Raw genomic sequence first — 10881 nt, 5'->3', positions numbered from 1 at the left:
CTGAGCCTTGACTGCTTTGTCACGTCTGTGGGAAGGGTTTATCTCCAGGCGGATTGGCTGTGAGGCCGGCCACCGTGGAGCATCTGCTGTGCAGGGGCTGACCCATGAAGCAGGATTGACTTCAGCAGGGCTCTGATGCCTGCTGAACCTGCCGTTTGAGTATGTCACTTGTGGAGTGGTCGGGTGGTGCTTCCTTGCGGTCTGAAGCTGTCCACTGGGTTTGCTGGCTCTGGGGCTTCCTCAGGAGGGGCAGACCAAGTTCAGTCACTGCCTGTGCCCTGTCCTGGGCTACCCAGCATAGAGTATAAAGTGATCTGCAGATGATGGTTACGTCTGCTGGGCTTGGAGGTGCCTGGGAGAGGCCATGCTATGAACCAAGGCTGGCTGCTGCTGGTGCCAGGCCTGGGGCCTCTTAGCAAAAGGTATGGGGCACACCGAGGCCAGATGCTACTTGTCTGAGAGATCTGAGGAAAGTACAGCAAGCAGCCCTCCATTTCACTCAGCCAAAATCTCCATGGGTTTGTACAGCCAGAAGCTCTGGGGATTTCTCTTCCTGGTGCTGGAACCCTGGGCTGGGGGGCCTGGTGTGGGGCCGGGACCTCTTATTCCTCAGGGGAAATCTCCTGATTGGATCCTGTTTTTTAATCCATTCAGCTACTGTGTGTCTTTTCACTTGGAGAATTTAATTATTGATAAGGACTTACTATTTCCATTTTATTCATTGTTTTCTGAATGTTAAGTAGTTCTTTTGTCCCTTTTTATCTTCCTTTGTGGTGTGATGATTTTTTGTTGGTGTTGCAGTATGTTTTGATTTCTTTATCTTTTGTGTATCTACTATAGGTTTGTGATTAGAATCAGGGGTGTGTGATTTTTGTCAAATTCTCCTGAATCTATTGGGATGATTATGCAGCTTTTGTTTCTTATTCTGTTGATATTTTGCATTACATTAATTGACTTTCAGGTGTTAGATTAACTTTGCAGTCCTGGGATAAACTCCACTTGTCATGGTGTATAATACTTTCTGTATGTTGCTGGACTCAGTTTGATAGAATTTTGTTTAGAATTTTTGTCTTTATATTCATTAGAAATTTTGGCCCTTTTTTCCTTTGTGATGTCTTTGTGTGGTATTGGTATCAGGGTAATACTGGCTTATTGAATGAGTTGAGAAGTATTCTCAGTCTATTTTTATCAAAGAGTTTGTAAAAATTGGTATTCTTTCTTAAATGTTTGGTAGAATTCACTAAACATTAGAATTCACCAAAACAGTGAAGCTCTCTGGGACTGGGTTCTTCTTTCTTGGTAGTTTTTAAAATTACTGATTCTGTTTCTTTACTTGTTATAAGTCTAGTCAAATATTCTATTTCTTGTTGATTCAATTTTTGGTAGTTTGTATCTTTCAAGGAATCTGACTGATTTATCTTAGTTAACTAATTTATTATGTAGTTGTTAATGGATTTCCCTTGTCATTCTTTCTACTTTTAAACTAATCTTTTTTTACATGAAATGTTCCTAACTCACTGAAAATAATGGGGGGAGAATAAAGAAATCAACTGCCATTAAATAAATGTTTGTTAGTATTTTTCTAGATGGCTATCAAATTACAAAGAAATACTAGGAAATAAAATATAGAAGAAATTGCAGAAATAAAATTTTGTTAACTAAAGCTCACTTTCCCTTTCTTTTCAGAAGTATCGTGAATCTTGCTATTGACATGAGTCCTTACATTTATATCTTTATGTATAGAAAAATATGCATTAATGTTTTAAAACGTTATTTGTATTATGTAGGCTTCACTCTGTTTCTTCTCCTCATTTTATTTCAAGATTCCTTTACATTGTCATAATTGGCTTTAGTTCCTTTATGTTAATTGCTGTTTGAATGTTCTCCAAATGAAAGGCAGATGGGTTGTTTTCAATGTTTTCTTTATAAATGCCTTAGTGTTAATTCGTGCAAGTGATTGCCTGTGTGCACATGTGTTTCTCAAGGATGTGCACCAAAAAAGTTGTGTTGCTGTTGCAGAACTTGCATCTTCTTTTCTAGATACTGTAAAACTATTCTATGACTCTAGGGCTTTGGGTTTGCTTCAGGTGGCTACGGAAGTCCCAGCCTAGATGGGCAGTTTCATAATGAGTGATTGTGTGTGGCCTGGTCAGTGGGGTTCATTTAAGGTGCCTTGGTCTTCTAACCCAGCTGTAATTGTGGATGCTTTTTACCATCTGTGTGAGTAGTTACTTTCTAAAACGTGTGAGATTGAGGAGACTGGGGAGACATCCAGTTGGGCTGAACTTCATGATTGACATGAATTAAGTCAGCCAGTCAGTTAATTCGTAATGTCTTTGAACGAAGATGGAGAGTTGCGTGTACTGAGTCTAGGGAAATGGTCTGGGTCCAGGGGTGTCAGAGTTTGATCTCAAATTCATGCTCTTCTTCCTTTGTAATTTCAAGCAAGTCATTCTCATGTGTCCTTAGTTGCCACATCTGTAAAATGGGATTAAGACTTCCTAGTTCATAGACTTATAGCCTAATGATGTTATGCATATAAAGTGTTTGGTGCGGGGCCTGGCATCTAGGAGCACATAATAAGTTTGTTGTTATTTTATCATTCTGCCTTCAGCCTCATTCCCGTTCCTTGGCATTGTGTACCTGCAGCGTGGGGAGAAGGGTAAGCTTTTGGTTGTACTTCCTGTTGTAGCTTCTGTATCTCTAGTGAATGTGATGTCCTGGTCAGCTTTCCAAACAACTCAACTAAATAAAATAAGGATTCTTGTTTAAATAGCTTTGCAGACCTTTTCTAGTGCTTAAAGAAGTGTTGTAACAAAACCACTGTAACCTCACTGTTTGTCTAGAGAAATTCACATGCCAACAGCTTCATTTGCTGTTCTGTTTAGTGTTACCCAGACTCCATCCAGCTGTGGGTGAGAAAGCGCAGCAAAGCTTTCTGATGGGAAACATTTTAAATTCTTAGCTATCAACCTGGATAAAAACCCCTCCCTCCTTACCGTCAATCAAAAACTTCAGTTTTGGACAGGACAATGCCAGCATTTGAATGCTTTTGAGTCTCTTGTCTGTAGCATAGCAGGAGCGAGCACACTGGAGTTACTTACCACCCGCACCTGGAATGATCTCTCACAATCATATCCAGGAGAGGAATTCAAAAAGGTGATGTGTTTTTTTTTTTTTTTGTCTAATTATACCATGTAGGCTGTTTTAATAACTTGTCATAAAATTAGCAGAAGAGCCAGGATATCAGGATGAGGCTTTCTTTCTGAAAGTTAATACCCATCAGAAATGGAAGATAAGCTATTTGTAGGAGGAATGAAGGCATGGTCATTCGGTGACTTGGGAAATCTTCGGGATTATACAACACATGAAATGGTTGATGACATTTGTTTACATCTATCCTGAAGTTGGTCTTCTCTTTTATTGTAATGTGGCGCAGCTGTCATTCATTTCAGCTCTCACTAAGTGTGTGCCTTGCATTTACAAATGCTTTGGTATTCACCTCAATTCTAGAGCAGATTGCTGGAGAGGGTTATAAAGATGCTAAATGATGACTGTGTCAAATATCTGAAAAGCTTTCGAAGGCCTTATATTATTCAACGTAAACAATTATCTGCAGAAGATCCTAAACCCTCCAAGGACTGGGGTCCTTGGCTGCCCAGCTGTCGCCTACCTTTCCAGACTGTCTCAGCGCTCCCTGCGTGGACTCCATCCTGCAGCCGCACTCAGCGTCTGGCCCGCGGCCTGGCAGACTGGTTAACTTTGCCCTCGCCCAAGCTCCTCTCTCTGCCTGGAATGTCCTCTCTAGGTCCCAACACCATATCCTCCACCTCAGTCCCTGTCTGAGCTCCTTCCAGCATCATTCTCTCTCACTTGAGTCAGGTCCACATTTTTTATCCCTGAGGGCAGGATCTTGGCTGGTAATACGTGACATCACAAATGTGTTAGCTCCTTGAAAGCATCATCTACCTACTGGTCGCTGCTCGCTCGACCTCTAAATGTCACAAATAACGAACATTTTGTTGTATTTTGGCAATCAGTGATTTGTTTCCCTCTTCCTGTGGTTGATACTCCACCCATTTTCCTAATCAGATAGTGATGTGAAAGTTATGGTTGCCAGTCAGGTTTGCTCTCTACTATTATTTTGTCAAAACAAGGTAGAAAATACAACGCTGTTCTCCTCAAAACTATTTTAACCATGGGCTTTTGAATTGAAAATTAAATGCCATCTTACCAAAATAATGTTGAAGTCTAAAGACCATTTTATATGCTCTATAAAAACACCTTACATAAAGAGTTGCTTTTGAAATTTGGCTAAGTTGAAGGATTACCTGGGTTTTCTAGGAATTTTGTTGGAGGTGCAATTACGATCAAAGAGTTGAATTCTCACTGTGTATGTATGTCTCTATCAAACCCCAGGGGGAACTACATATTTATTAGGTCTTTCATTCAGTGTCTTCCTTATGTGGAAGAATAAGCATGATTTTGCTGTAAATCTTTTCATGTTCAAGTTCAGCTAGTACCTTTTCTATTCTATATCCCTGGTCCTGGGCCTAGGGGAAGGTGGCTCACTCAATGTGTGATTTACAAAACCCGCCCTGATGAATGCACTTGTTTTGTGTGGTGACTGCCCGCTGTGACATGTGTTCTGAAGGTGGTGTCTCCTCCCAAATCCCATCCCCACACTGGTCTACAATCACTCTCTTGACCCATAAGGCAGTCTTTTCTCTGCATAGCAAGAATCATAATACATCAAAATGCTTTTTATTTGAGACACAAAAATGCAAAATTGCTGAGATATCAAACATTTTCCGATCCGCTACAATACTGCCACTATGTACAAAAGATCTGATGATAAATGTGCACACATATAAAAATACAGTATGCGTTCCCTATGTACAGTACATGTGCAAAATGTATGGCATTCAAACATGATATGGAATTGATTTCAGGGGTGCAAACAGCAAATACAAAGGCATCACGGTTTTTCTTTTAAAAAACAACATAAAGGCAATACATGAATGGACCCCCGATTGCCATAATTTTTTTGTTTCTTAAACGAGTACTTTAATAAGCAGGGCTCTGTAGATTGGTATCTTTCTCCTTTTTTTCATAAAGTGAGATGCTAAGACATAGTGTGACAATGAAAATAAGAAGAGAAACACCTATCACGTTGCATTTCTATTGCAAGCAAGAAGAAAATTAATTTGTATGTAGGAAGGAAAAAACTTTGTATTACTACTAAATGTGTACTATTCCTAAACCAACAAAACAAATCTATACTATTTTACATGAAAACACTACAGAAATATCTACACCTTTGTGAAAATTATAACCTTAAATGGATAATACCTTTTTGGGACTGATTTTTGAGAACTCATTAGTCTCAAATTTTAAATAAAAAGTGCCTCGTTTTGGCAAATACTTGGCAATGCCTTTGGTTCCTTTAAAGCAAGTTTGCATTACTACTGGTTACTTGAGGTTAAGTACTTTTGGTAGATACTAAACCCTTTCCTAAATGCTTCTTTCTCCTACCAAATCAGCAAGTTTTCTTACAGCATAATGTAGAGAGGTAACTGTTACGAGTCTCAGTGATTCTATGAACTTGGTTAAAGCTTTGTCTTAGTAGTTGGCACAAAGCTCTGTTAAACACGACAGTTGGGTCGATATCACCAATGACATATTTTATCTGATTCCAGACAGCACCTTGTTGATCTGAGATTGCCATCCTGTTGTCACACAGTTGTGATTTTTTTTTTTTCAATAATGATTCACAGAGCAATGTGTTTGTGTGGAGGGTTAGAGAGCTTTTGTAAACATGTGCAGCTTTTTGAATTACAGGCCTCAGATCAGATTTCTGGTAGAAACCCTCTGCAATGATGCATTTCCTCAAATACTGAAAGAAGGGGTAAACAGGGAAAACACATGTTGCCATGCAGACAGAGTCACTTCACGTAAAAATGTAGCCCGGAAAGATCAGTGAGCAAGGTATCGAAAGTCTGAAAAAGAATTACTACATCTGAATTATTTTCCAGTTTTGACTGAAGCCACTTAAAAGATGAGCTGAAATGCAGCGAGGATGCTCTCCAAATACACGCCTGCACTTGTGAGCTGTGTTCCTTGATAAGCCTGACCTTCCAGTTAATATTTATTGACCATTTGCGCTCACTCTGTGGCCTCCAGGGCAGTGGACAATCTGGTATTCTGCTCCGTTGCCCGTAGCCAGGATTCACGTTTGCAGTGATGGATAGCAGAAACGGAGGGTCACTTGTGAGTGGGGTTAAATGGACCTGTGCTGCTCTGCTGGTAGACACCCAATAACTCTTCTCCCTAAGGTTCTCTGAAAGTCGCCAGCTGACCGACAGCAGCCTGGGTGAGGCCTGTGCCAGGTAGCCCACAGGGACAGCATGTGGTGTGCATGGGACGGCCGTTTTGTCAGCTGATGTGGCGGGTTTCAGCCTGGTAGCTCTGCAAGGACTCTGAAGAAAGCTATGTGGCTTGGAATGATCTGGGGTGGAGGGCAGAGGAAGCCTGAGTCAGCTTTGGTGACAAAATGAGGAACGCTCCTGATATGGCTCTCAGTGTCCGCTGACTGCACAGTTCAGGGGCCCTATCCTGTTACCGGGACTTTGCCTACAACAGGCATCAGTTTGGAGGCAGCCCCAGACCGCCTTTGCCCGTTCTTCAACTGCCCTTACAAGAATATCAGTGACGTGGGTCACAGAACTGTGCAGTTTTTAAAAAGCAAATTTAAATACGATCTTTTTAGTATTATAAAAATACTCATATAAAACAAACACAGATAGTGTCTTAACAAGAAATTCCACGAATTCAGAATACATCTATGTACAAATGTGTGGCAAATGCTATACAGTAGATTGCACATTTCAGGAAAAACACTAGAATGTGAACCACTAACACTGTCTCTAAGGTTTTCTAGTACATGCTTTGCTGAAATGTACAAGATGACCACATACCCTTAGATTTCCAAAGACTATGTAGAAGCTTTGGTATAACTTTCCGTGCATCCCACCCCCAATGACATGACCTGATACCTACATACAATAGAAAGGTAGGCTTGATACTACTGTGTTTCAGGAATATTTAGGGAAATAAGACTGCATGTGAGATAATCTGTTTTTAGGAATTGTTTCCTTGGCAGTGGGATATTCTGCAAGAAGATACACAGCAGGATCACCTCTAAACTGCACACAGGCATATTGAAAATCCAACTGGCTATTCTGACCCGGGCTTTCACGGTTGTGAAACTCACCTCAAACAATAAAAATAGTCCTCTTTAGTAAACACACACCTTTCCCACTGCATTTACCTTTAAGGACACTGAGTTAGGTCAAAGGACCCTTGATTACAGAGTGTCATCTTTGGTCACGTCACATGTTGCACATCTTCTGTGTCCTCACTCTAATCTGGAACACGTAGCTGGGACCCTGGAGAGCAGCACAGGCACTCAGCTTGCTGCTCGGGCCAGGCCAGGAGGGCCCAGTGGAATGGGCGAGTCGGCAGCTAGACTTTGTAACTAGAGACTCCTTGCCTGCCTTCCTTTTAAAGGAGATGCCGGTACATAGAGGTTTGAACACATATGTAAAGTGGGCACATTAACAACAAAATCAAAAGAGAGCAGACCGATGAGATGGCATTCTTTGCACCGCAGTATGTGTTTTTGGAGAGCAGCCTTCCTGTGGCATGTTTCAAACCCTATTTTAAAGAAGCAATTAAGGGGACTTGGGGGCTAGGAAGTGATCTATGTACACAACTTGGAAAGATGAAAGTAGAAAGTTATTCACCAAGAGTCAATAGCACTAGCTGTTCAGTTGCCTCCTACAGTCCCACTGATAGTTGGTACTACTTTAACAAGCCACTTAAATCTGAATAAAGATGATGTTTAGAGTTCAAGTATGGACCAAATCAGCTCCAGACAAAAATCCAATGCTAAGACCTGTCCTAAGAAATTACCTTTCTAAGTCACTAGCCCTGCCCTGTCCCAGGAGACAGGCCCTTCTGAAAGGAAATGATTTGAAGATGCACATCATGCCTAAGACAGTAACACTCTTGCTGGGCTTGGTCACGTCGCAGTGTCTGGACGCCACGCGCTGGATTACCAATTTCTGAACAATTCGGCTACTCACCACAGATCACACTGAGCGCCACTGCCTCTGCCTGGAACCGTTCAGAAGCGCTTTCAAGGTGGGAAGTGCTAGTTAACAGAGGGCTCCAGTGTTCTGGGGACTGAATTCTGGAAAAACAGACTTTTCTTACACGTAGTGAAATATATAAACTGAAATAAAAATTTGAAATAATACCAGCTCTTAGGCAAAACACAAACCCAGAAATGATTCACAAATTCCTTTTAAATAATGGGTCAGGTTGCCTGTACATGTCACTGTTGTAACAGTGACTATTTAACGACCCAGAGAAAGGCAACCTGATTCTCGGGATTATACAAGTGAGGTGGAGAGCTTGATAACATTTAAGAAAAACCTCCACACTGTTTTGGTAGACCTCAGTTTTGTTTTGTTTTTTTAAGTTATATACATTTTGTCATATACTTAAACAACTATTTTGAAATCATTTTGGAAATCCTGTGATAATTGGCATTTCAGAAAACTCTTAAGAAACTACTTAACAAATGTGATAACTTTTTATCTATATAAAAAACTAATAAAACCTCCAGTTTTTCAATCTTCGGCTTGATAATGTAGTGAGAGCTCAGGTGCGACATCCAGTTCCAACCTGTAAAACGATGACCAGGATGAGCGAGAGGAAAGGGCCGCCAGAGCTGGAGCCAGAGGCCAGCCCGGCGGCAGTCTAACCTGTCACCGTTGTGGGGATTTCCTGGGAATGACAGACTTCTCCCTTGCCTTCGCTTTGTAACTCACCAGCTCAGGAAGATATTTTACACTTAAAGTTTTTTCTTGGTTCTTTGAGATGGGTTTGGTTACCTGAAAGTTAGTTCTTAAAATACAGAAATACATGTGGCTCAAGTACTCTAGAAATATTTGAGTTATTAAAAGAAGTAGGGCCACTGGATACCCAATATTTAACCCCAATATAGGCTGTACAAATCCCAACATAGAGTGTACATATAAATGTCTACTTTATACATTAAATCAATATAATCAACCCAGAGGGCTGCTAACAGAATTTTCAGTGTTATATCAATAGACTTGGACTTTTTACAGGGGATTGTTTATGACAGTACATTGTCTGGTTATGGTGAAAGAACTTCCATTTAAATTTAAATTTGGAAATCTAAAGTAAGATTCCAAAAACCACAAAATAAACTACAACACAACAAAATTACATTGGTTTCTGAATGGAACCAAAAGTCTTCAGCTGGAGCTGTCGCTGAACTGGCTGGTGCCGTCCGCTGCCTTTGATCCCTGCTGCACCTTGGGCGGGGCTCAGGCCATTTCCAGAAACACACGTGCAGTGATCTCTCACCTCCCTCGCGCCGGCATTCTTTTTTGAGTAGAGCTGTATGCTTTTTATTTAGGGCCTGAAAGTGACCACAGAGGTTTAAATGTAGTTGATACCAGAGAATCCTCATGTCGTTATCCTGTACACATTACTCATGTTTTAATCTAAAGGTACTTTTTCCTTCTTTAGTGAAGTCTGGAGAAACAGATGAGTCTTCTTTGACTAGTGATTTTTCAGAAGGCCCTGTGCTATATTAACTGCAGACATTCACTGCTGGATGCAATGAAATGTTCTTAAACTTGGTTTCCAGGCTGTGACCATCTATCCATTTGCAATGATGCAGCTATGGACCTGTCTCTAAAAACTGACCTTTGACTCATCTTCATCTTAAACCTCATGAACTCTGAGACGACGAGCCTGTGACGTTAGTCCCATGGCAATGGCAGGTCCTGTGGATCTAGAAAGTCGGCAGAGAACATACTTGGGGCAGTGGCGCTGAGAGGAGTGAGTCCCGATGACGTGTTAGGCATAGTAATGTCTAACCACTCCATGTTGTCCAAGTTTGAGTCAGAGAGGTCAAGTGACAGACAGGGCGTACTTGCAGCAAACTGGGCCTCGGCGGTCTCCATGGGGGAGTGTGAGGGGTCCAGCACGCCGGGGTGACTCAGCAGATCATTCTGGAGATCCTCGATCAGAGAGAAGGGCTCTCTGTCTTCACTGCTGCTTTGTAGTGGGGTAATTTCATTGGCTGTAGGTAAAGTCCCATCCAAGAAAGCTTCTAGTTGGTTCTCTAAGCTGGCAGATAAACTGGTCATAGGTTCTAAGGATACAGGTGGCGCCATTTGGACTTGGGGTGGTGGCCGGGACACCACTGTGTTGACTGGCATTGTGGTAATGCTGGCTGTCACTGGTCTCATTTTGGAAATAGGAGAAGGCTCTTCCTTTATAGGGAGGGAAATCTCTGTGTAAAATAACATAAGTAATTAGTGAGTAAAGATTTACTACTATCTTTTAATTAATGACCAAGATAGTTATTTTGCTATTTTGTGGTGACTTAATTCAGTCCATCCTAGAGAAAGGAAAAGAAAGCTATTGGTCCGTGATAACCTTCAGGATGATGTATCATTTTATTTTAGTTAAAAAAACATTTACATTGATAACATTCTGATATGTGAATTCTTTTTAGTAAGAGTAAGGATTAAAAGCCATTGTATCCCATCAGGAAGGAGTTGATGGTTTTAGATTACTTGATCATTTGGTTCTATTCTCAGTTATATTTTAGGCTTAAGATAGGGCTTACGTCTTATTCTGTACCATGAACCTGCTATCACAGCAGCACACCACCCCTAAAATCAGTGTGGAGGAAATGTACATCCTCAATATCACAAAAGATCTAATTTTACTTTTTCTTTTTTATCGATATAATTGATAAATGTGTGCCCA

General features: G+C 41.0%; 1 protein-coding gene across 5 annotated transcripts in view; it reads right to left on the bottom strand.

Annotated features, from left to right (window-relative positions):
- Window positions 1-4544: 4544 nt before the first annotated feature.
- The window catches only part of MRTFB (myocardin related transcription factor B), a 236227-nt gene continuing 229890 nt past the window's right edge, over window positions 4545-10881 (bottom strand). For all 5 annotated transcript variants that reach the window (XM_054589599.1, XM_054589598.1, XM_054589600.1 and 2 more), the window contains one exon: window positions 4545-10399. In XM_054589599.1, coding sequence (XP_054445574.1) covers window positions 9864-10399 — 536 coding nt within the window. In that variant the 3' untranslated portion in view covers window positions 4545-9863. The remainder of the gene's footprint in view (window positions 10400-10881) is intronic.

Source organism: Pteronotus mesoamericanus, unplaced genomic scaffold (assembly GCF_021234165.1).
Source record: "Pteronotus mesoamericanus isolate MK-2021 breed Mesoamerican mustached bat unplaced genomic scaffold, CSHL_Meso_final scaffold_167, whole genome shotgun sequence".
Lineage (NCBI taxonomy): Eukaryota > Metazoa > Chordata > Mammalia > Chiroptera > Mormoopidae > Pteronotus > Pteronotus mesoamericanus.
The sequence above is the reverse complement of the archived record's forward strand: the minus strand, read 5'-3'. Positions and strand labels throughout refer to the sequence as shown.